Below are 27102 nucleotides of genomic sequence, written 5' to 3' on the forward strand. Positions count from 1 at the left end.
TTATTCACATAATTTGGTCCCTATTTATTTTCTGGTTATTTCTTGAAACCACTTGCAATCAGCCCCAAGTGTAAGATCTTGTGCATTATTTATACAAAAAAGAAATAGAAGCACTGTACTAGCACAGTGTAAAGTGATGAAAGCCTGGGGAACACAAACAGAATTTGAACATTGATCTTAGTTTATGAAGAAAGCCATCTTTGCAAGTTGCTGACATCCAGTTGCAAGGACATGACTTGTGGTACTCTGCTCTTCCAATTGCTGTCTGACATGCTCAGGAGAGTGATATGAAAAGGCTTTAACAGCATTAGACCACTCAGTTACCACTGAGTGTTACAACAGAGTTATAACCCATGTCTGGCTCAAAATTAACCTATGTGCACAGGGCATGGGAAGGGTAAGGACAGGGATGGTATCCTCTCACCCATCACTGCCTTGCAAAGGACACCTCCAGGTTCCTTCTCAACAGCAGCAAATTAACAAATCTGTCAAAGGCTAGATAATAAAGCACATTTTCTTTTAGATAATGTTTAGAAACTAATTGTCAGCAGAAAAATGTTCTTATATCAATAACAACATATAATATAATATAATATAACATAACATAACATACACACAGCTAATGCCTATTATGAATGAAGGCATTTCAAGAACTCCACTGGTTATTTTGGCTGATAGCTGCTGCAGTACCCCAGACTGCAGGTGAAGCATCTTAGGAATACTCCATTTGTCATTTATTTGTCAAAAAATATGAATTTAGGCATTTTTGTTATAAATATGGCAATAATTCTGACAGAGGAAATTATAAAGGCACTAAAAAGTGTGCCTTAAAAGTGTATCTTTTAACAATAACCTTTACTCTAGAAAGCTAAAAATAAAAGGAGTAGAACACCGATGCTTTCAGCCACTGTAAATGCAAGTTCCTGTATAAGGTGCAAATACTCCTCTATGCCAAGGTCCTTTAGACAGATTTTTGGCATCTTAATAACAAGTTGAAGGGTACAAAGTCACTGTACCTTCCATCTGCATAGTCTGCATCTGCACCTCCCCACCAGACATCTGAATCATCATCTTCAGCATCAGCTGAATCAAGATTGTCACTTTCCTCTGCTAAGGAGCAGCAGACAAACTCCACACCACGAAACTTGTCAATTCCACAGGGCAGCAGCATGCCATAGTCGTGCAGATTCATGCTCTTCTCACTACAGGACTGCAGAAAAGAGGGAAAAAAACCCCAGCAACAATATTAGCACGGAGGAAAAAATCTCACAGACCTTGAGAAAATATGAAGGGACTACATACTGCCTTGGGAAGTCAAAGCTGGTGAACTGCATCATCTCTGAAATTTGAAACACAATTTAGAAAGATCACACTTGCATTCACTACTTTACTGTAAGCAGCTCCCTACCCATGTCCACTGCAAGCAACAAGCTCTCCTATCAGTCTTTCTCAGAACAAAAGGCTTGTCTTCTCCTATGTACATGAGAACTCCTCATCTTCCTGTGTAAAATCTTCACAGGCTTTGCCTCAAAAACAAAAAATATGATGACAAAATAATTATTTGATGTGTTAATCCCAATCCTGATGCATTATGCTATTGAAAACTTTGCCTCGAGGTAAATCAACATTTGAAACACCTCTTACAGTAGAAACACACTGAGTCTGGTCTGACATCACTGCCAGTACAGTATCTCCTAGCTTTGTTTGCAAAACAGTCAGCTGGTCATAATCATACCTTAAAGATATAGTGATGTGTGACAGAGGAAAAAAGGAAAATGGTTCAGTGTTGCAGAGTGATGATGTCCTTCCAGGCCATTGCCATTTCAAGTTTGCAAACAGTCAAAATGAACTAGAATTCCTTTGTGGAAAGGCTGGTGCCTTACGTGTTTTATTAAAGTATAATTCAAACAAGAACTGAACATTTGAAAAGCTGCTGATCCCATTTCAAATTTCATCTCCAGAAGGTGGAATAACGTACAAGCTAAGAGGTTCCAAAAAAACCAGCAATCAGAAATGCTGGAAATTCATCTCAGTTTTTATTCCTAAATCTCTCTGTGGAAATCTCTCTGTGTTTTGGAAAACTCCAAAACACATTAGCAATTGTAACACTAAGTTTATTTCTATTTTCAGTAAAGCATTGTTAAATTGTAAAATCTCTGTGCCTGCAAAATGCCTTTGGCTGGTCCTTGTTTGATCAGCTCTCCTACCCTTTTCTGCTGAATTTCACATAGTGCATTCCCTGAGGCCTGTTTGATCTCTGTGGGCATCTGGCATACCAGTATCCATGATAATGACTGGATAATATCCACCCAGGATAATGATTCAAGATAAATCCTAGGCATTTAGTTCCAGTGCTAACACAGGAAAGTGGAGGAAGCAGAAAACACAGTGAGTTTGTGAGTGATTGTGAAGAAAAAAATAATGCTATGAAAGAGGGTCAATGTTCAAAGGTCAATGGTAAATATTCAGTCATGGTCTCTATTGTGCTCTGACTCCCATTTCCTACCTTACAAAAAATCCCAAAATGCTCCTCACTCAAACATTTGAAAGTATTGCTTTTTGTTTTCCATGTTGCTGCTATATTTTAAATCATCCTCAGAAGAGTGACACAGCTTTAAAGAAGGAAGGTAGGAAATTTTAAGACAGATGAATGTACCTCTTTAGCAACAGTATGCCAATGCAGGTGAGTTTCACACACATCCATTCTTTCCTGGTGAAGGAACTTGCACTTGTCTGGCACCAGAAGGGCATCACTCACAAACTCGCCCACTGGAAGGGAAAAGAAAAGAAATTAACACCCAAGAAATATTACTTTTACTTCCAACATCTCATCCTGTTAAACCTCTAGCTACTCCTAGCAGCTTTTGTGAATGAGTGGCAGGTTTGCAGAGAATGGAACAGTTTCTAGATGGTGCTTCAAATTATGACCATCTTTCAACTTGCCATTGGAAAGGAGCTCCAGCCTTTGATCTCATATATATTTGTTTATTAAAACCTCAGCATAATAAAACTTGCAGGACCCATTGCAGATAGGTGTGGTGCAACATGAAGTCAGGAGTTGGCAGATCTAATTCCAGGAAGGGGACTACAGGGGCAGGGAGGGACAACTACATTTTGCATCTTAATAGCAGTAGGGAAAGGGTATGAAGTGTTCTGAAATACTTTGGTGTTTTACATAAAACAAATGACACCACCACCTTGTTTCAAAGCAATTGAGAATATTTCCATTGATACAGTGCTAACAGCAACACAGTCAACTCAGTTATTTTTGCTGCTGCAGCCTCTTCATTGCATCCTCATTTCATCAGCCAGATGAATTCATGTTAGCCCAGAAGGCTGATAAGCAAGTAGAGCTTATCATCCAAGAAACAAGATGATTCATGATCACTAGAATATCTGGTCAGATCAAACTGGGTGAAGAGCCTTTTTTCCCAAGGACATAACTGACCAAAGAGATTGTGCCATCTTCAACAGCAGAACAAAAATTTATTTACATGCTTAGAAAATGAACACTGCTCACATCACCAGTACTCAGAAACTCTTGTACTAAGTAACATGATTTATTAGACTAAAATCATTGTAATTCTGTATAATTCTGATGTTGCAAATTAATAACCCCAAACCTTCTCAAAGATATTTTTTAAAGGGAAATTTACATAGTACTTTAGAGAAGTGTATATACTGAACATATACTGAATTATGAAAGCACATGACTCAGCTGGCATAAATCAGCTCCCTAAAGCTCACTTGTCTGTCGCCTACAAAAAACTACAGTCTGTGCTACAGGAAAGAATCAAGATGGTCCAATGGCTATCAGGATGCAATAATAGGTTAATTGATCAAAATTAAATGACTACAAGTTTACTGTTGAGTAGAGTCATCTCAGAGAGCTGATGAAGTGGCTGGCCCCTAAGGCTTACAATTAAAAAGTCCATTTTAAAAATAATCAACACCAATATATAGGAACAAAGCAGAATTCAACAAACAAACCTTTGTTATATGCCACACCAAGATGTGTATTTCACACTAAATTCCTCACTCTATTTCAGTGCCTTTGATCTGAAGCCCTAAAGTCAATTAGTCAACTAGGAAATAGCAACTAGTTTCTGTAACTTAGTTAACTAGGCGAAAAAAAATTATTTTTATGCTTCCCTAGCACACTTTAATGCCTGCAAACTAACAGAAGCATTTTCTAGAGGTGTCCAAAATTACCTTGCAAAATTGAGTAAGTACACTTTCTGGTAACCCTGAATACAAAATTTGCATTTTCATTTAACGAAGTCTCAGTTCCCAGCAGTGTCACACACAAATCCTGCAGTGAAAGTCACACAAATTGCAGCTTTTTGGAGACCAGCCTGGCATATACCTGAACTTTCCCAGGACATAAGTAATTGGCAACTATTAATGCTTTAATTTAGTCAAGTGCCTGAGCAGTAGACAAGCACAGAGAGGCTTTGCTGAAGACTTAAGAGTATGATGATTTCATGCAGAACTGCAATGTCCTGCAACTGGGGAGGAATAACCCTGGCCACCATCACAGGCTGGGGGCCAACCTGCTGAAGAGCAGCTCTGCAGAGAAGCACCTGGGGGTCCTGGTGGACAACAAGCTGTCCCTGAGCCAACAGTGCCCTGGGGACCAAGGAGGCCAATGTGATCCTGGGATGCATTGGGAAGAACATTGCCAGCAGGTGAGAGGAGGTGATCCTGCTCCTTTATTCAGCCCTGGTGAGGCACATCTGGAGTGCTGTGTTCAGTTCTGGGCTCCTCAGGGCAAGAGAGACATGGAGCTCCTGGAGTGGGTCCAGTGCAGGTTACAGAGATGAGGAAGGAGCTGGAGCTTCTCTCTTGTGAGGAAAGGCTGAGGGACCTGGGGCTGTTCAACCTCGAGAAGAGACAAGTGAGAGGGAACTTCATCAGAGTCTGTCAGTGCCTGCAGGGAGGGGTCAGAGCAGGGACCAGGCTCTGCTCAGTGCTGCCCAGCAATGGGGCAAGAGGCCACAGGCAGAAACAGATGCACAGGAAGTTCCACCTGAACATGAGGAAGAGCTTCTTTCCTGTGCACTGACCAGGCACTGGAACAGATGACACAGAGGGTGTGCAATCTCCCTCACTAGAGATATTCCAGAACCACATGGATGCAATCCTGTGCCATGTGCTCTGGGATGATCCTGCTTGAGCAGGGAGGTTGAAGCAGATGGCCCTCTGTGGTCCATTCTAAACTGACCCACTCCATGATTCTGTGAAAAGTAACACTATTGGATGTACCACCGAGTTACATCCACCCAATGGAAGATGGAAAGCTGTATGTCCAAAGTTCTGGGCAAGGCAGCTTGGGCTGCAGTGTCATTAAAAGTATGCATGAGTGTGCAATAATTTAAAATAAAGCACATTAATTTTTGAGCATCTAATTATATCAACCAACTCATAACAATAAACTACAGAAATAGTAGATGTTCAGGTGTCAGTGAAGATACAGTGTTAGATTTGACTAGCACACAGAAAACGTGCATTGCTTTATAGAATCATATTGCTTGGAAATAAGGCAACAGCATCCTCACAGTAACCCAAATTCTCATTTCAGATGAGGCTCCATGTTGCAAACAATTGCTGAATTTCACAGCATCCAATGGAACAAGCCCTCCTCTGTCTTTTCGAAGGAACAGAGGACGTGGGGAGAAGGATGGCTGCTCATGGTAATACTCCTTCAATATAAAGAATTATAGTAAATTAGGTGTGTGAAAATCTAGGCAATAGCAACCACTTGCAACTTTACATGTGATTTCTATTGCCTTCAATTCTATTTTTATTACAAATAAAATTTAACTCTATCCATTATTTAGACATACACACAGAGCTAATGTTCTAAAAACCTCTTTCATTCCTTTCATGATAATTACTACTGAAGTTTAAACGCAAAGCTTTAAACTTCTGTTCTATTTTTTTGTTGCTTTTTAAAATAAATTAATGTTCAAGTAGCAGTTTGACAAACTCAACTGAAGTAATTTGACAACTGCAATGTTTAATTTGCTTAGAGTAATCTAATAGAAACATAAATCCATCAGAAAGAACCACTTCTAGCACTTTAGTCTTGCAGGCAAACTTCAGCCTGTATTGTTCCTGTACTTGTTTAACTTTCAATTATGCTGAGTCATAAGATTTCTAGGATTCTTTGCTTTTTTGAGTGAGTAACCCACAGATTACACTGGGAAAACAAGCACATATGAAGGGAGAGCAATCCTGCACATCCAAAGAGAGGCTCTAAAAATAAGTAAAAACTGTAATACTACTTTTCTTTGCCCATGCATACCATGACAGAGAGAGCTATGCATTATTACACTTCTTTGACCAATGGAGCAACCCTGACCAGTGCTGCTTGTAATTGCTACTATCAGCTGATGGAATTGCCAAATTCAACTCCAATATTATTTTTAATTCCAACACAGCAATATACTGACTTTGCATCATATTGGGCTGGTCCTCAACACCCTGCTTGTTTTGCTTAAGCAGGATCAGCATTTCCCTAGGTAGCAGCACTGCCTTAAAAGCCTCCCTGGCCTCAAGCTGTCCCCTTGTCCTTACCAGCACCTTGCCCCTGATCCCCCAGCAAGTCAGGGTAAACCCTGACCAGATCATGGATGGGGGGCTTGCAAAATTTGTACCAACCACAAAGCATTGGTATCATTACCACCAACACCACTACCTCTGCCTGCCTTATATTTATCAATATTTCACAGTACTTTTCTGCCTTCTTCAGCATCTCCTGTATTTTGGTTACAGCTGGAAGTGTGTCCTGTGCAGAGGTACTCTAATAATAAACCATGATGGCACCATTTTTCTGTTCATGAGTTTATAAATCCATACATTCTCTCAGGTTATCCAACACACCAGTGTTACAGCTACTTCTGTTCCAGTAGCTGCTCACCCACTTTTGCAGGGAAGGGCTGGTTAAAACCAGACCCTGCTGGCTAATGGGTGTCTGCCATCTGGAGAAAACAGCCCTAAAGGGGAATTCTGAGTAGAGGTTGTGTTACCACATTAAAACTCACCATCATGTGCCCATCACTCATTTAGCTGAAGGCTGCCAACATCCTGCAAAGTGCTTCTTGCTTAACTTTCCACTTTTAACTGCACATCACCACAACATGTATTGTGTCAACATGGTAAGTCACATTTTAATTTAATTTTACAAATATCATCTTTGCCCCCATAACGACAGTAACCCCCTCCAGTTGTCCATTGTGTTTGTAGCAGGCTTCTTTTATTGCCCCATGCTGGTGTATCACAACAGGTTACCAGCTCACATTGTTCAAAACCAGTTTTGCTGGATGTTATAATGCTACATTTTAATATTAAGTAACTTTATTTCAGTCAAGGACATTCTATCATCTGAAAAATACTCTTGGAACAACAATGGATTTTTTGCTGTAAGACCAGAAGTTCTGGTCCAGAAATTTCATTTTTCAATACAGCAAATACTAAGAATATTATTAAGAATCAACCTCTAACAAAAGAATTGGAATTATATTAAGGCTACCATTGACACAATCTTTAAAATCTTCTGTCTTGGTTCAAAAGACAGGTGTCTGCCAAGGAAGGCAGCTACATTCCTGGGATGGAAAATATGAACCCCTTCCCTCCAAATTATTGTAACTTTGAAATTTCAGGGCTATCGGGCAAAGATATGGGAAAAGGAATAACAGTTAGTAGTGTATATATGTATAGCAAGACAAACAAACAGCAGCAATGGCGGAACAAGAAACTAACCCAGAAACCCAATAAAAAATAAAACAATAAACAATAAAACGCCCTCCTCCCAGCTGTCGGGTGCTTCCCCTTGGGTGCAGTTCTGGTCACGGCCAGCAGGGGCGCTGGTGGCTCCCGGCCGGGCAGGGCAGGTGCGATGCTTCCCCCGCGCCTGCAGGGGGCGCTGTGGGGCGCGCTCCACCGCCTCTGCGCATGGCAATGGCAGCTCCAGCAGAGGGAGACCGAGGAAAGGCACTTTCTTTCCAGGGAAAAGGGCCTTCCTTCCCAGGAAAAAGGGCCTTCCTTTCCAGGGAAAGGGCCTTCCTTCCCAAGGAAAGGCACTTCCTTTGCAAACTCTCAGGCAGCAGTCAGTTTCAGGGCCACTCTGCGTGGCACAATGGACTACGGCAGAACCTCGGAGCAGCAGGCTGGAACAGCAGAGGTGAGCGCACCCAGGGTGGCAAAACAAAGTGTAGCAAAGACTCCAAAGCTGTGACAGGAGCTGGGGGCTCTGGGAGGACGTGGAGGACATGGAGTTAAAGCGTAGCAAAAGCCCAAAGCAGCAGCAGGAGCAGCTGAGCTGGGCAATGGCAGACAGGCTTCCGCAAGCAGCTGGGAGACGCTTCCTCCAGAGAGGGGGAGGGAGCCAGGGTCCTGTTCCCCGTGAGGCTGCGTCTTGAAAAGGTCCCAGTTCAGCAGCTGCTCCTGCAAGCAAAGGCTCACCCAGAAGAAGCAGTAAAGGACAAAAACTGCAGTGGCAGTGAATGCCCTGGGCAGCAAAACCACAACTGACTCCACTCCGATCCAGAGAGCCAAAGAGGGAGAGGGGACTGAGCCCAACCCCTGACCGCCAGCCAGAATCTGGTGGTATCTCTGCACTTTCCCAAGGGAAAGTGCCTCAGCTACCAAGCTCACTCCTCAGCTAAGAGACTGCAACCAACTGCACCTTCTATCCCATGGCCACATCTTTTTTTCTCTTAAGTACTCATTGTTGCAATCTCTTAGGCAACAAATGGGAGAAAATTTCCGAGCAAGAAAAAAGGAAGAAAATCCTAACCTCCAACATCTTCTCTAGGAAGAAAAAGGTTCAGGAAGTCCACATGCTCCTAACAAGATGATTGCCTTATCTGTATAAGGGAAGGTATCAAAGCAAAGTAGTGCAAAATAAAAGCACTGTGTGAGATATGGTCCCTGACCAGCAGATTTTCCAGCCACTCCATAAACTAGATGAAAAGTGAAGATCCCACCAACACTATAGAGAAAAAAAGCAAAGATAAGATGATAAAGGTAATAAAAGAAAATCCATTACAAAACCAAACACCTTCTAGCAGATGGCTGGGCTCCAAACCAAAAATTAAGCATGTTCAGATAAGTACTTTCAAACAAAGCCTGTGTTAAATTTTGCATGAAGAGGCAGTGCACATGCTGAGGGTCTGGGGCTCAAGGCTTCATTTTCATGTCACCAATGAGAACAAAGGCCTTACTAAAACAAATTTACAAGCTCAAGTGCCTGCACAGTACATATTTGAGAACATTCAGAGAAATGCGTCTCTTCCCTGTGACTTTGTATAGATTATCCAGAGCCATCCCACACTTGGCATGATGCCAACCAAGAACAGATCAACCCTCTTCCTGTATTGCTGTCCTGGAGCTTTGCTCTGCCCTGCTCCCCAGCTCCATCACCTCTGCCACCTCTCGTGCTCACACAGCCACATTTCTTTGGTACGTATTATGTTATGCATACAGAATTACATCTATTTAAGCATGTATGTAGCTTTGGGAATTTTTAGTAAGTGTCATGTTTACCTAAATCTTTATGTTTTCTCATTTATAACATTGGTAATTAAAAGTAAGCTGCAATGAGAGAGCAAGCCAAATGCACTGGCCTGAAGTTCAAGGAAACAATGCTTTCTTGGAAATGTTTTTTCTTCTCTTCAGAAGTCCAGAAAAGCAGAGAAGATGCAAGGCACCTAGATACTTTAAATTTTTTTCAGTAAAATGGTTTAGCAAGCACAATTATCTAGCAATAAAATGAACCAGCCATAGTGCTCTTCACTTCTTAAACTCGGTACCTATAGATGAAGAGGCTGTGTCAGTCAAAATGTGATTTGAAGGAGAGTTTGCTGCTGTGCCCAGCCCCCAGGACGGCTGTCCTCTGAACTTGGGCATGACACATGTTAAGGCATACATTTAAAGATCTTCATTCTAGTTTGAAGGATTTAAACAGCCTATAGTAAACAAAGGATTTGTAGAGTTCTTCAATTTCAAATTTATTTTTAAATGGAAGTTACAGGCCTCTCCACAAACCCATCCATCAGCCAACATGAATGCAAGATAGTGCTGATAAAGTGTGCCTGTGCCCCAGCAGCCTGAAACATCTGTATTTCTCTGATGAGAAGAGGCTTAACTCCTGCCCATAACACTGCCTCCAAAAACAGCTCTGTAGCAAAACTGCTCCCACTCCCTCATTTTATCTGTAGCCTGTAACATGAATTTCAGTTAGAGACCCACAGCAATGCAGACCTGAATTGGAAGGGCAGGAGCAGAAATGACAGCATGACCTGCACATCCACCTCTGGTGCATAGAGTGGGAATATCTGCAACTCTTCTATCTTCCAGAGGCTTGGCCAAAACTGTGGAGGTGAAACAGCAAGGCCAAAGGCCTACAAACCGAATCCTGACTCGAGCCATGAGAAAGCTGACAGCTCTTTGTGAGAAGAGAGTTCTGCAGCAGTGAAAAACAACTTGTTTTCCTTGAGAAAAACTTTAAGACTCTGGAAAACAACCTGCTTTCCTTGAGAAAGAGCTCTAGGGCTGTGATAAACACTAGCCATCTGTATAAACTCTTCCTACACTGTTAGATAGAAAAATGAAAACTATCTCTCACAAACAACTTTTTCTGCACACACACACACTGTGAACAATTGAGTGAATAATTAATACAGGGTAACAACTTGTTACTGACCAACTGGGGATAGACAGGGGATGTTCTTTAAAAACCTTATAAATAGACACGTGTGAAATAAACCAGGATCAATCTTTTTCTTCTTTGCACCATAAAAGCGTGTCCTGCATCTTTCATTACTGAGCGCCACAGTGACACAAAACCAACACTAATCTCAATATTTACCCTTCATCCTTGAAGTACCAAGATTTTTTTTTCCATAACTATAGTTGGAGGCTGGAGGGGGGGAGGGTGGGGGGGAGTGCTATTGTTCTGTTCCTTAGCAGGCATAGTACCAACCCATCACACATAGCAAAAAATACACTCTGATACAATGACTCTCAAGCAAAATACCTCCACTGTTCTAGGCATAAAAGGCAATTATTTGGGATTAGTAAAGCCGTCCTATTAGATTAAGAACTGACTGATAATTCTAGTTGTACTATACGGTATCATCTTGACGCTCTTAGAATGGTGCTATGAAATCATGGCAATTAAGGTACTTTCCACAAACACTGAGATGGCACACAACATGCAACATGCTTAGGACACAAGATCAAGGTAAAGGGAACCCTTCTGGAATGGCTCATTGACATCTAAATATCTACATGTGCACCACAAGGAGCTTCAGTGTTGATATATCATATGATCTACTGTGATTTTTGGCAGCCCCAAATACCTCACACAACCCTAGAGTCAAAGGGCTAAAATCCTTTAGGTACAATCCATCAAAGTACATTTAACTGGACTAAAACAATGAACTATGTATGTAGAAATATACATATAATTAATTTGTGGTGTGTACTATGTCTTCATTTCACATTAAAAAAGTCTGTTTCTCAAACCTTCTTCCTCCTTCCTATGTAGGTTCTTCCATCAGAGACATAAATGGAATTTCAGCTCATTTTGCTATTTTGTTGCCTGACTGAATTTTCTGATATAATTGTCTTACTTCCCAGATAGAACACAAGATCAGATTTGATGCATTATGCCACGAGCAGATATATGTGTTTACATGCAAGAAGATTCAAACGCACATCACCACACACTGGCATCTTTAGAAACAAAGCAAATAAACATTCTTCAAAAGTCCACAGCACCTCAACAGTTTATTGCAATTTTAAATTCATTTACTTCTCTTGTGGTTTTTACTTGTTTCCCAAATCTTTGAGGAACAATTTTGCTGTGAGTTCAGTAAGATGCCTTTTCTGTCCCTTTCTTGCTCAGTAATGCAACATCAAAGAGCTGTGCTAAAGCCCATTACCATAGCATCATGCCACTTGGATTCCTGCTCCTGCCCCACCTTCCTTAAAGGCCTACAAAGTAAATAAACACCATTCCAGAAGTTATCAGTGTGACCAGCAACAAAGGTCACCTCAAAAAAGGCTTCCTGAGGGATTTTCCCTTCACTTTTCTTCCTCTAGGTAGCCACCGCTCATGCTAGCAAACTTGCTTGCTCTGCACCACAAATCAAGAGTTTGCCTCTCAAACACCATTTACCAAGAACCAGGCCCAGAAGCAGGCTGCAAAATTCATGTTGGGAAGATGACAAATTTCTGGACTGAGCTGCTCTCCCTTCTAATTCCTTGGCACATGTTATATCTGCAATGCTTGTCCCACAAATGAGAATTTCTTGCAAGCACAACCCCTTCCCTCACAATTACATAATCCTGCCTAATTTATTGGAATTCCCGAGTTAGAAAACAGCAGGAATAATGAAGTCTGGATGGCCTGACTCCATCCTGCCTCAGTCACAGAGCTTTTACATGATTCTGCCCAAGTAAAACCCTTTTATTCTCCTCCCACATTGCACTTAATTGCTTAATGCTTCTTCCCCTCTCTTTGTACAGCCCCAGCAGACTCTTCAGATCCACTTTTTCCTTTCCACTCCATTCTAGCAGTAATTCTGCCTGACAAATCTGTAAGAGAACATGCTCAGCTGCCCTGGAAGGCTGCTAAACACATCGGTGACTGAAGCATAGCTGCTTACAGTGGTAAAAAAGATTATAAAGTGAAGGATGCTGTGAGTGGACACTTGCTGCAGAGTAGTAGATGGCAAGTTTTGGTGTTTTTTCAAGTAGGGAGGTTGGTTTTTTGAGGTTCCAGGTCCCACCCTAAACTGACAGCAGCATGTCTGGCTAAAACAGGTCTACTGCAGTGCTATAAATAAAGCCAGCCATAAGAAGTTGGAAGGTGCTGAAAGCCAAGGTAAATTAGAAAAGACTGCTTGATCCAGAATAAGAGGGAATTAACTGGGCTACTCAAATGGGAGAGCAGAATAAGCAAATAACTACTGGAAATTATTTGATCTTCAGAAAAGTCAGTAAAATTCACATAAAAGAATAAGCCTGAAAAAAGAACAGTACTGGAAAACTCTAAGGAACAGATCTGAAACATTAAAGCAGTGACATGGGAAAACAAAAAACTGCTCTGGGGCTTTGCAAAGTTTACAAGCTATCAAATTGACAATTACCTGACAAAACAATACTCTGCTCTATGCAAAGCAAAGCCTTTACCCATCTCTTAGGAAGAATGACAGTGTGGTCTGGCAGCTCAGCCAGGATGGGACAGCTTGGGGGAAAGAGGAGAGCCTATTTGCACATGTAACTCAAAGAAGACAAAAACAGCAGCCACGCAGACTGAATGTAATATCACAATCAGCATTCAGCCAGGAACACTTTTTAGAAAGAAAATACTAATTACTAGAAACAGACAACTAATAAACACTGCCATTTCTTCATGTTAAGGACAGTTCTTAGGAATGGTTAGTATTAGAGTATTTAAGTATTAGAGCAATAGAGAATTTGAAACTTGTCTATGGCTACCAGTTTTCAAAAAAACACCTTCATGGTTAGCAGTTTTAAGTTCTCTGATTTATAAACCAGATTAAAATACAAGGTTTAAAGCCAAACCTGACTGATTTACATATTCTAAGACACAGAATCTGAGGGAATTTTTCCTGATGCCTGGAAAATGCAGAAGCTGCAACCACATTGCAAGAAAGACGCTTTGGGGAATTACAGGCTGCCTCACTTCAGTTTCTGGGAAAATCATTAACCAAGTTCTACTGAAAGCCATTTCTGGGCACATGGGGATGATGATGATGATTAACAACAGCCAAAACAGATCTAATAATAGTAAATTGTGCTTGATCAACCTAACTTGCCTTCTAGGATGCAACAGCAAACTTGGTGAGTTAAGAACACAGCAGTAGATACCACCCAACTTAACTTTAGCAAGGTATGCAATACCATCTCCCTCTTGCAACATCTTTGTATCCAAGTTGGAATCTTATGGTTTTCATGGATGCAGTCCTAGTTGGGTAAATGTTGGGGTTGGGTTTTTTTCAGTTTTTTCCTTATTATCACTGTGTTGCTAAGAGGCACTGATGGCTGGGTACTTGAGATGGGTGGGGAGGGGAAACTCTTTTGGTTTTCGGGAGTTTCTCTCACGGGGGCAGGCATACCTTGAGAATGGGGGTAGGTTAAAAGAGATGGGGTTGAGGGCAACCAGAACTGCAACAAAAGGGAATGTGCCACAGCCGAAAAAGGCCGGGACTGGATTCCTGGTTCTGTTTGTTGATAATGCTGTAGTTGCTGTTTATTTTATCATACATACTAGTGAAGAACTGTTATTCCTGTTCCCATATCTTTTTGCCTGAGAGCCCCTTAATTCCAAAATTCTAATCATTTGGAGGGAGGAGGTTTATATTCTCCATTCCAAGGGAGACTTTTCTGCCTTCCCTAGCAGACACCTGTCTTGTAAACCAAGACAGTGAAAAACTGTGCTGTGGAGCTCTATGTGTAATGGCTCCTGGCCGTACTGCACTCACAGCTATACTCTGCCTGGAAGGAAGTGGAAATACCACACCTCAAGGCTTCTTTTTGGCATTGCTTTTGTTTAGCATATTCCATCAACGAGGAGAAGACAGGCTGCCTAATCAGGAGGACAGTATATTCTGGGTATGCAAATTTTTGGACCCCCTCCAGGTATTAAAAAATAGTTTCTAAAAGAAGCACAATGTAAATACAACCTCTGGCTTCTATCATTAAACACAACAAGAGAGGAAAGGGGACGGGATTCTGTTCACCAGGACTCTAACTTTGACATCCTACCCTTGAAGATAGAAAAGTTATAACTGTTACTAATGATGGGGCTGAATTGCTCCGAATAACTAAGAAACAAAAGCTCTGTATTGTCACTAATCCTCCCATGAGTGCACTCAATAATACAAAAGTCCCTGTAACATACTTTCTGCATTCAATCAAAGTCAACAATTTCTGTGAATGTGCAATGCTACATAAATAGTTTATATAAATATTACTATCTACAAAAAACTCACCCTCTTTATAATAAAACTGTTTCTCTCCAGTTCGCATTGTAAGAATTAACTCAGTGAACACAACAGTAGTTACCAAGAGAAGATGTTACCTGGTAGAAGATGTTCATATTTTATCAAGTTATTAATTCCAACCTGTTTCGTTTTTTTTCTCTTTGCTGTAAATGAGTCATTATGGACAAAAGCCGAGTCAGAATTAACAGGTAAGATCATGTTCTGTTGAGAGCTGAATCCTGACCTTAATGAATAATATAAACAATATGTTCCATGCAAATACTGAGTGACATATAATAATATTTGCTACTTGCATGGAAATTATGCTCAGAAACACTTCATAGTGTCATAGTCTAATCCCCAGTAACAGAATGAAGTGGTTTTTTTTTAAATCAAGTATCTTGTATCACATCAACAGATAAAAAATAATTGAGAGAGTAAATAGATTTTAGAGTAAGGTGAGCAACAGTAAGGAATACATCAAACTCTACAAGAACACTAAATATATCATATTGTAGGCCTACAAAAAGGATGACTAAATAAGAGGAAATAAACCAAGATAAACCACTGGAGTGGAACATTTTGTAATGTATCTAAAAGGTCTACAAAAACTTATTTTTATAATTAAATCCTTTGCAGATTTCTGCCCCTAGTCAAAAGGGTCTAGTTGAACCATCACTGAAAAAAATGTAATGCTGAAGCATCTATCCCAAACAAGAATGATATTAAGGAAGATCAGTGCATTATATATTCTTACATACATATTTGACAATATGTATATGAGCTGAAATGTATCTTATGAGTTTCCACACAGAGAAAACATTAGGCTAACAGAAGTTAGCTGAAGTGGGCACTGCTCAGGAGAACCCAAATTCCATCTGGAGAGTTGCACACAACACAGGGAAACAAAGAGCTTTAAATAACAGGTTAGCAAATCAGGAGCAAAAACTTTTAAAAGAGCAGATGAAAATTGGCATTATGCTGTGCCATTCCTCTGACATCAGCAACAATGCAGCATTGCAGATAAGCCTCTAGTGGCGTTAATAACTGAAAGTGGAGAACAAATATTGCTGGCTGGGGCTTATGTACAAATTACTAACGGGACAGGACTGCTGTGGAACGTGCCTTGAGCTGTTTTATTTTCCAGTATCAGTTTCATTACGTGGTTATGACAATGGGAAGATGCCAGCAGCTCACATCCCAGGCAGCAGACCAAGAATTTAATGTTACAACTCACTTTATAAGTTTTTTGCCCAATCACACAAAGCAAAAGCACATTGACAGTAGTTCCATCCAACCACTGTAAGCACACGTACCTTTGGTTAAAACAGTGCTTGCTTATTTCAAATACAATACCTGCTTGTAAGCCTTAAAACACAATGCACAGAGCTCCATTATTAAGCGTAAAACTTTTTAATATCTGGCTAGATAAACTTTTATGTAGCTTAGGGAGTTATTCTAGACAAGCGTTAATACACAGACCATTGTTCTATTTGTCCTTACTTTTCTACTTCTATGTAATTTTTCTGCTGACCTATCTCATGGCTACTGCTTAGCCCTAAACACAGTTCTGCTGTCTCTAATGCCTGCCTTTTGCAGCTTTCCCAAAACCCTCTGATTTTATGAATTCCCACAATCAGACACAAAATGTGCCCCACTGCAACATCTATTGGTGGTGCTGCCTCTTCCCCCCATGTGCCTCTGCCCTAATTGCCCAGGAAGCTGAACTACTCTCTCAATGCTCCTCTTAAAAGTCACACAGAGGAGACACCTTGCCAACAAACTCATGCTCAGGCAAGACTGGCCCAACAGGAGAGCAAGAAGCCTTGATTGCTTTTGAAGTCAAATTGCTACCATGCAAAACTTCACCTATTAAAGGTGATAAAGATGATGAAGGGACTGAAGCATCTTCCTTACGTGATCCCTCAGAAAGACTGAGGGATCTGGGGCTGTTCAGCCTTGTAAGGAGACAACTGAGAAGGGATCTCATCAGTGTCTGTCAGTGCCTGCAGGGAGGGGTCAGAGCAGGGACCAGGCTCTGCTCAGTGCTGCCCAGCAATGGGGCAAGAGGCCACAGGAAGAAACAGATGCACAGGAAGTTCCACCTGAACATGAGGAAGAGCTTCTTTCCTGTGCACTGACCAAGCACTGGAACAAATCACACAGAGAGGGTGTGGAGTCTCCCTCACTAGAGACATTCCAGAACCATCTGGATACAACCCTGTACAATGTACTCTGGCAAAATCATGCCTGAGCATGGGAGGTTGGACCAGAGGATCCACTTTAGTCCCTTTTAACCTCAACCAGTCTGTAATTCTGTACGTAGGATTTAATTATTTAAATAAGAAGTTTGTTTGGACTGTCGTGGTTAAAAAGTCTTTTTAAAATATATTGCCTAACCAAAGCTTCAGACGACAGCTGCCAAAACAGATATTCAGGTACTTTATTGCAGCATAGCCCTTCCTGCTCAGAAAGAAATCTGAACTTGCCACATCAGACAAGAGAGTCAAAGAAATTGATGTTCCAGTTCAGCAAAACAAACACTCTCCTTCTAGCAGTACTTAAAAAAAAAACCCTCTTTGCCAAATGAAAAGCCACACCAGTGAGTTCTTCAAGTTTCCCCAAAGGTGCTATTGTATCCCATTTCACCCTCAGCTACAGTTGTCATGTGATAAACAAAAATCTTGAGAATAAGGAAATTCTATGACAGAGAGACAGATGGAAAAAAAGGGTAGTTCGAGACATCAGTACCACAATAAGGTACCATCTACCGAGACCCAAATTTTAAGAGGAATTTTTGGGCATTCCACATCTCCTAGAGTGGTACACAGGCCAAAACACAAATAAGACACTTCAGATTTGCTCTTGTTACATGCAGTTGACAACAACAGGAATTTTGGCCAATGAGCAGTATCATAGACACCTTCCTTACAAGCCATATTGCTGGAAGAAGGGAGAGGGACAAACAGGAAGAGGTGGCACCTCGAAGCACTTGGGATGACGTGAAAGGCATCCTCCCAGTTCTCCAACGTGGACAGAGTACAGTGCAGGCTATGTTAGTCAACATTTAACTTCAGAGCTGTAGCTCTGATAACATGCAAAATCCTGCTGTAAACTGGTTCTGTTTTAACAGACCAGATAACAAAACCGTACACAAGCAATTGCTCGTACATAATAAAATGGCATAAAAGCTTAACTTGAAATTACGCCTTCCATTCTTATTAGAATATAAAAGTTAATCTTGAAACAGCTTGACATAAGAGACATTTTGAGGGAAGTTACATTTGTGAAAAATTGATCTAAAATACTACAGCTGCCTATCATTTTAGAGAATTTCACAAAAAAGAAAGGTGCATGGGAATTCAGTATTACTCCTTTATGACATGTCAAATTAACTTGGGGTATCATTGTTACTTAATAAAGGAGTACAAATGAAGCAGTAAAAAGGTTCTGGATAGGCTACAGAAAAACATTAGATTAAGATTCAATTAGATATTCATTCTAATATCCTTGTTTCCCCAGACTAACTGAAACAAAGTAACATATAAAATGTTTCTTATTTACAGAATGGAGCACAAGGACATGCGGAGGGGAAGTTCACACTGTAACTAGAATGAAGTTTAACTTTTTTTTTGCCAAAATCTGAAACATCAAAGACTGGTTACTTCAGTTTTGTACACTAACAGTACAACATTCATCGTGATTTACACATGCTATGTCTTCTATATTCAAAATCAACCCTGGATTTCAGACATAAAATCCAAGAGAACTAGAGAAAAACCCACACTGGGTAGCCAAATATTTAATTGATCATTGATGAGTCTGGGAGCTTGCATTTTCGATTAACTGTGAAATAAATTTCAAAAGCTTCCTTTTTAGCCATAGGAAGCTGTGTCAGGGGAGGTTTAGGTTAGACAGAAATGGTTTTTCACCCAGAGGGCTGGGCACTCAAATGGGCTCCCCAGGGCAGTTGCCACAGCACCAAGGTGACAGAGCTCAAGTGTTTTGTTGGGCACATGGTGGGATTGTTGGGGCTGTTTTGTGCAGGGTCAGGAATTGGACTCAGTGATCCTGATGGGCCCTTTCCAATTCAGGATATTTATGATTATAGGGCAACACAGAAACACATAAAATCTCTGTTGGGTGGATCCAGACAACTCTGGTTACAGGAGCTCATCATAAATAAGTTAGTAAGCTTCCAATGGATTAAGAGCATTCACATGCCAAAGATAATGACTTGACAAAATAACATATTCAGAAATCATGCCCTAGGTTAAACTATAATAAAAAGGAATAAAAACATATCACATGTAAAACCAACTCAATTAGGAGCAGCTAAAACTGTATGAAAACCAGCCTCCTTCAAAGCATGGAGGCTCAAACTTCCTAAGAAGACACTGTTTATGTATTCACCTGAGTACCTTCTAGAAAAAGAAGTAAAAGCTAATATTACTACACAGCCAATATTATTTTACCAAAATTAACTTTGATATCAAGTAGTTAAGATTCAATTTTCTGTTGACCTAGTTGCAATGACCTAATAGAAAAACGGGGTAATTTAAATATTTTATACATCAAGAACTCACTAACAAAGCCACTGGGAGTTAAAGATCAAATACCATAATGCATAAAGTAAATTATTTACAATAATCATGACCTTCATTTATTATTCCTAATACGTTTTTTTGCTGTTCTTCAGTATTTTAAACTGAACAATAATGAAAATTTTTAATGGCTGGGTTAAGTACATCAGCTTGGCTACAAAACTAAAAACTCTTAAAATACAACCCTTACCTATCAATTCTGTGGTTTTTAGGTACATTCAAACTCACTAGAAAAAAACAATAGAAAGTCAGGAGGATAAGAAAAAAGATTACTACTAAAGTTGTTTTTCTTTTTTGAAGCACATTCATATGTTCTACTAAAACTGAAGGACTTTGTATTAGCTTAAGTTTCACATATTTAACTGGAACAAATTCCCCTTTAAGCTCCCTAAGTTATAATTAAGAAAGTTTCCATGTGATTCTGAACATACTGAAACACCCTAATATTACTTCTCAACTTGAAGGTCAGTAAGAAACTTCAAAAAGTCAGAATAAAGCTTAAATCAAAACAATGCAGAACTGCTTATACATGCATTAATATAGATGCAGTCGCTTATCAGGAAAGACTACACTGCCAACAGTGAAACAGAAATCCTTCAAAAGCTAACAGAGTATTAAAGCTGTTGGGTTTATTTTGTTAACAAGGAGGCTCTGGGTATCATTAAAGGTATGACACCTCACATTGTCCATTCCCAGCACCAGCAGTATTCCTATGAAATGACAAGCTGGGATTCCAGGGCTGATATGATCTATGTATAAACAGATCAAATCTAGGAAGTTAAAAGCCAAGCTGGCTATGGACAACTGCTCTGCAGAACCAGATTTTTCCTTTCCATCATTTTGTGACTCCCCTACACTGGCATTTTTCCTCCCCTTTAGCCCAATGAAGGCAGAAGTAGAGAAGAGCAGAGTACAGTCCCTTTCAAATAAACCAATGCAAGTCTTCTCATGGAGAATAAATAAATAAATGCAAGCATAGGATTAAACAAAACCACCCAAACATTCCCATCAAATGCTTGCTTTAGTAAATGAATGCATTCCCACGCCTGGGTACCAACCACTGTTCTTTCTCCAGCTTCCTGTGACAGTAGGGATGAGTAACCTACGGAACCTTGAGACACAGCCTGTGCTAACAGGCAAAGACTGGCAGGCAGATGATGGTGGTAGGAGGGAAACGAGCTTGCTCTGGAGGGGACAGAACAGCTACCCATCAGCAGTTCCCTACCTTCCTGGGGCCTAGCTGGTGGCTCCTTAGAACATCCACTTCCATCCCAACCACTTATCCCCTGCCTGACCTTCACACGGGTTTCTGAGCACAAAAATTTTACACACAGTCCAAATGGTTCCTTAAAAAATACACACTGCTGTTCCATTTGTTTTGGCAGAAGACCTGGACAGAGGGATGGTAGTGTTAGCATTCAAAAACACAGTCACATATGCAATTCTATGTAGTGCTTTTTATTTAAGAGCTCTGGGAATCAGGGTAGTTTTCCACCCAAAATTTCCAACCATATATTCAAGGTGAATGTGTTTTATACTCTATCATTATATAACTTTCATGTTAATTATTAAACTTATATTGTTCTATTGTATACACAGATTTCAGCTAAACATTGCCCCCCTTTAAATTTCCAACATAGTTTCTCATGATTCTTCTTATGGTTATATAATAATTATATTTAATTACTAAACAATCATCACATCTAACAATTATATCTTTTATCATCCTGCTTACGCAGGTGCAGTGATCTGAGAAAACACAAAGCCTAATATTTTCAAATCCTATTTTTAACATTTCCCAGGGCTTTACTATCAGTAGCTGTAGTCTACTCAGCTCTCAATTTTCAGTGCTGTTGGCAAACCACATGGCCAACTTGAAAGACCTTCAAGAGAAGTAAACTAAAAAAAACCAAAATAAAAAACCAAACAAAAAAACCTCAACCCTGAAGAAATCACAGCCAAAAAAATGTTATTGAATGTATGAATTGATGGAATTTGGAATGGTTAGAATTCTGTTTAAAAAAACCAAACCACCAAATACACCTATTGTATTTGCTGGGAATGTCCCGATGAAGGCAGGAATGATGAATCTGACTCCATGTTCTCAGAAGGCTAATTTATTATTTTATAATACTATATTATATTAAAGAATACTATACTATACTAAAGAATACAGAAAGGATACTTACTAAATGCAAAAAGATAATAATGAAAACTCGTGGCTCTTTCCAGAGTCTTGACACAGCTTGGCCCCTACTGGCCAAAGAGTCAAAACAACTCACACCCGAATCCAATCAGGCAATCACCTGTGGGTAAACAATCTCCAAACACATTCCAAATGAGCAAAACACAGGAGAAGCAAATGCAATAAGAAATGTTTTCCTTTTGTCTAGGCTTCTCAGCTTCCCAGGAGAAAAATCCAGGGCAAGGGGATTTTATCAGAGAATGTGAATGCCACATACACCTCCCTGAGAAAGTTCATGAGTTACTGTTGTTACTCATCCCGTGACAAGAATATTAAAAATAAAGATTGTGCATAACCATTCTCAACTTATGTTTTCCATTACAGAAGGTTTTTGGAAGAAAGTAAGTGCCCACAGTTCAACACAAAATGCCTTCTTGCTACACAGCCATTCTTAGTATCAATCACAAGTGTAAGCTTTCATGTAAAAGACAGAGGAACCTAAAGGGAATTTCTGATTGCACAACAAAGATGCCCGTGCTTGTGAGCAAGGGAGACTGGAAGTGTTGAAAGATGTTTGACCTTCAACTGCCAGTTCAACTTGCAAAGATTTTGGATGTTTACACAAGCATGAAGAATTCTTTCCCCAGGCACCACAATCTATCCAGCAGGAAGGTGGCTGATACTGTCTCATCACAGCCCTGCAGCCCTGGAATCCCAGCTTGTCATTTCATGGTTACACTGCTGAGTCTGCAACGGGCCAAAGTGAGGCCATTCCTCTTCTTCATCCTGACTATGTCAGTAATGAAGTCTGATGAATGAACGTCCTAGAACTAAGCAACTTCGAGTACTTAGAACACAGCCCTGTAATGCCGCCATTCTTTCCCTTGCCAGTATGGACAACTTATCCTTTGAGGGCAGATAAACACTGAGGCACTGCACTGTCACATCCCAAGTACCACCTTTATCTTTGCCTGAAGGGCGATGTGGCCTAAACGAGAAATCCTTGACTGAAAATTAACCAAGCTCTTTCCTACACTTGACTGAAGGTCAAGGTTACAGGTGAGCTCTCTGACACAAACCTTCCCCAAAGCCCAGGCTATCCACTAAAGATGAGAACGTAAGAACATATTTATAATCAATAAACAGTCTCTCCAGCTCCTTAAGCTCTTCCCCTGGGGTGCAGTTCCGGTGCCAGCCGGCAGGGGCGCTGGCAGGCTCCTGGTGGGTGGGCACGGCAGGTGCAGTGATTCCCTGCGGCTGCAGGGGGCGCTGCGGTGCGAGCCTGGAGAGCGCGCAGTTCATGGCGGCTTGGCCGGGACAAGGCGGGATGGGAAAAAGACTCGCTTTGCAGAGCCCCGGGGTGAGATGTAAACTTTAAGGAATTTAGGGATTTTAGAGGAGCTGAGGTTCTAGTTAAGAGATAAGCTTTATTAGAGTTAATCAGAATAAATGGGTAGGCCTTGATGAAGTTAAGAGTTAGTAGTTAACTAATAATCGATTGCTTGTCAACACAATGCTTGGTTAGCTGGGTTTATAATGAAGAATATAGAAATTGATAAATAGTTTTTAGGAACATAAGACAATTGTAGGCCTCCTCTGTTCTGAAACTAATTGAAGATGGGAATGGGAATTCTACCAAGGGTTGATTTGTCATATTTGCATTGAAAAAGTAGAAAGGTCAGAATGAGGAAAATGACTTCATTTACTTCCTCATTTTGGGACCCCTCCCAATGAAGGGGACAACCGACCCATTTCAAGGAACAAACTACACATGCTTAATAGCTTTTGAACTAATTACCATACAGAGTGGGGAATGGGATGTACCAAAGTTATGAATATGCATTTGTATTTTGGTATTCAATACTTGTATAGATAAAAGGACTCTGTAATCACCTGTAAATTGTGCTGTGTATTTGGGAGGATCCCGCGTGCTGCTCCACGTCGCAATAAACACACTCTTTCTAACTATAAACTGTTAGAGAGTCTTTGTCTGTCACAGTTGGTTATTGGTACTAGATCAATATCCATATTTTTAATAAATCAGGGGCAGCCAATCGATGGCAGTGCTCCAGCACAACCCTTGGATCTAGCAAGCTGGAACGGCATGAATGAGCAAAATCTGAGGTGTATCAGAAAGTCCGGAGCTGTAGCTGGAACCACAGGGGCATCTCCCAGCAGGCAGTGTGTGCAGGGTCTACAGGGCAACAGAAAAACCCCAGCAGGGCTGAAGGACCAGCGAGGGGCTGGGCAGGGGCAGCCCCGCTCCCAAACACAGCAAAGAGAGGCTCCCTTGAGGAAGGGAGGTAGGGGGGAGAAGGAGCTTGGGGTCCTGGGGTTTCCTCTGAGGCACCCCAGCAGATGGTGAAGGGTCCCCTGTTTGGTGAGGTATGGTGTGGTGGGAATTCATAAAATTACAGGGGTTTGAGAAAGCTGCAAAAGGTCAGAGACAGTAGAACTGTGATTAGAGCTAAGTAGTAGTCATGAGATAGGTCAGTAGAAAAATTATTTTAAACGTAGAAAAGTAAGGACAAATAGAATAATGGTTTGTGTATTAACGCTTATCTAGCAAGCGCTGGTCTGCTGCCTGGGATGTGAGCTGCTGGCATCTTCCCACCATCATAACCATGTAATGAGACTGATGCTGGAAAATAAAACAGCTCAAGGCACATTCCACAGCAGCCCCATCCTGTCTGTGATTTGTACACAGCCCCCAGCCTGCGACTGGTGTTAATAAGGTCCCAGTACAAGAGCTGCTCTTATGAGCAGAGCTCCACTCACCATAGAAGAAACCATGCTGGAACAGATTGATCTCATCACTTCCAGGAAGGATCATAGAGCCCTTATCTGCTTGCTCAGGTAGCATCAAGTGAGGTGTGAAATAAGATGACAATAGATGCATGGCAGAGCTGATGAAGAGCTGGGAAATGGACGCAAACAAAACTGGCTTGGATAGCAGATGCTGACAGGAAGAAGAGAATGTGCTGAGAGGAAAAGGCAGATGTCAAGGTAAGAAGAGGATTACTCAGAAGGAAAGGAGAGGTGAAGAAACATCGTTGCCTAGGAGACTTGAGTGGAATAGTGATGGTCAAGACACTGGCATCTGGTAAGCTGAAGAATAGACCAAGGCTGGAAAATCTGGAGCAAGTGGCTCTGTAGGAAGAGCCAGACGGGGGCAGCACCCTCAGAGATAAAGAAAGGCAGGAGAGCAGCAGGTTAGAAGGGAAAGGAGTAACTAGTCTGATGGCAAGCACTTTGATATGGCAGAGGAAGCCACATAAGCGTGACAATGTCTATCTTAGTCCACAAAACATTTTAGCTCAAGTGGTCAAAAGCAGGTCAGCACTGCATCACAGAAGGGCATAGGGTGTATGCAGAAGAGCATGCAGCAGTACTTCCCCAAGACCCTGTTTCACCACAACTTCTACAGACTCAAGACCAGGGTCCCTAACACCTTATGAGTCATCTTGTAATGAACTGTTGGGTTTTGAAACTTTATAGGCTCTCAGCATCCAAAAGACACCGTGGTGGCAGATGGATGAGGAGCTTACATACACATTGTGCAACAAAATTTATAACCTTTCAATTACTTGTTTTGCTTGAAACTTGAAGCCTGCAAGTTTTACTTGATAATCTGACGTCTTCTCATGAAGTACAGGGCGAATGACCATTCCTCATCCATCCTCTCCAAGCTACTCATGACTTTGCAAAGCGCTATCAGATCTTCCAGTTATCTTCTTTTCTATACAGGAAAGATCTAATCTACTGTGTCATTTCTTTTATGGGAGCCATGTTGTACTTCAAGCACTCCTCATCACTCAACTCTTCAGCTTCCACTCTGCACTTCTGAAAACAACCAGAACTGCACAGAACGTTCACAAGTACAAGAAAGTCCACAGCTGACACAGTGGTGCAGTTATGTTCTATGCCTTGTTCCTGACTCCTTTCCTAATAATCCCTATAACTGTTTGGTTTTGGCACTAATGAACATACTTTTCACAGAACTATTAATCCCCAAGGTCTCAATCCTGGGAAGTTTGAAGCTAATCACAGTCTCACCATATATACTAACATAAGATTATTGCATTTTGGGATTCTCCAAAGAACACTGCCTTTGCTACATTAATTTTTGCTTCCATTTTACATCCAGTCACTCTGTATCAAAGACACTTCTGGAATTCCTCGTAATTTGCCTTTATTAACTCCACCTTGAATAACTTAGTATCCTCATCAGATGGGTCACTGCACAACTTACCCTTTTTTACAAATCACACATACTTTGAACATCACTGGCACAGGAACTGATCCCTTGAGATTCTGTTGATGACCTTTCTCTAGTTTGAGAGTGGACCTTTAATTCCTGCCTTTTCTTATCTTTATTTAGCTATGAAGAGCTTTCTCTTTCATACCATGGTAGATTAAATTCTTTAATAGCTTTTGGTAGTGGACCTTGTTAAATATCTTCTGAAAAATCAAAGGAGGCACACTATCCATTTGTTTAGATACTCTTTAAAAAAAAACAACACTCTTGCTCAGTTATCATACTCACTGACAAGTCCAATATTCCTGGATGTTCAGCACATCAAAAAAGCATCCCTTCCTCCCAGACAGGCTTACTGAACTGTATTTCCAGAATATTCCCTAGCACCTTTTAGAAATACCCAGTGAGTCCCATCACTGACTGTCCCTCTGCAGTTAACTGCATCAAATCTACTGGCAGCATTCCGTTCTACTCCAAAACCAGAATGTATTTAGCATGAGAATTTACAGCTACTTTCAGTTAGGTGAGATTTTTTTTAAAGATGCTACACATGTAGACCAATTTCATGACCAAATGGTAAGAGGGATGCTTCCTTTCTGTTCCTCTCCCCATCCTTCCTTCCTAAGATGCTAAAACAAACAACACACTAATTAGCAGGATGCTCCCACTACAAAATTAAGTTCTTTAGGTTGAAGGAAAGCACAAAAAAACCAAAAAAAGGATCAGTCACCTGTGTGGCACTACAAAGATATTTGGATAAAAACTTCCTGCTCTGTTTCAAAACCTGGATGTTTACAATGAACAAGCACGGAACTTACACAGCAGGTACATGCATGACTCACAGGCTCTGTGTGTGTGAATGCACCCATCTATCAAAACCAAAGGTACATGTTTCATAAAGACTCCTTGGGTACATACACTCACATACACATTGAGACTGTTTCAAGCATTTTACAATTTGGAGCCCAGCTATCAACAGATACTTATGGTTTTTAAGCTTCTCTCCAGCTTCCAAATAGAAATTAAGGATGACAC

General features: G+C 40.8%; 1 protein-coding gene across 4 annotated transcripts in view; it reads right to left on the reverse strand.

Annotated features, from left to right (window-relative positions):
• The window catches only part of APP (amyloid beta precursor protein), a 199095-nt gene that overhangs the window by 90704 nt on the left and 81289 nt on the right, over positions 1–27102 (reverse strand). For all 4 annotated transcript variants that reach the window (XM_066571952.1, XM_066571954.1, XM_066571951.1 and 1 more), the window contains exons 4-5: positions 2657–2769; positions 1017–1210 (exon numbers count right to left, since the gene is read on the reverse strand). In XM_066571952.1, coding sequence (XP_066428049.1) covers positions 1017–1210; positions 2657–2769 — 307 coding nt within the window. The remainder of the gene's footprint in view (positions 1–1016; positions 1211–2656; positions 2770–27102) is intronic.

The sequence above is a fragment of the Molothrus aeneus genome, chromosome 2, assembly GCF_037042795.1.
Source record: "Molothrus aeneus isolate 106 chromosome 2, BPBGC_Maene_1.0, whole genome shotgun sequence".
Classification (NCBI taxonomy): domain Eukaryota; kingdom Metazoa; phylum Chordata; class Aves; order Passeriformes; family Icteridae; genus Molothrus; species Molothrus aeneus.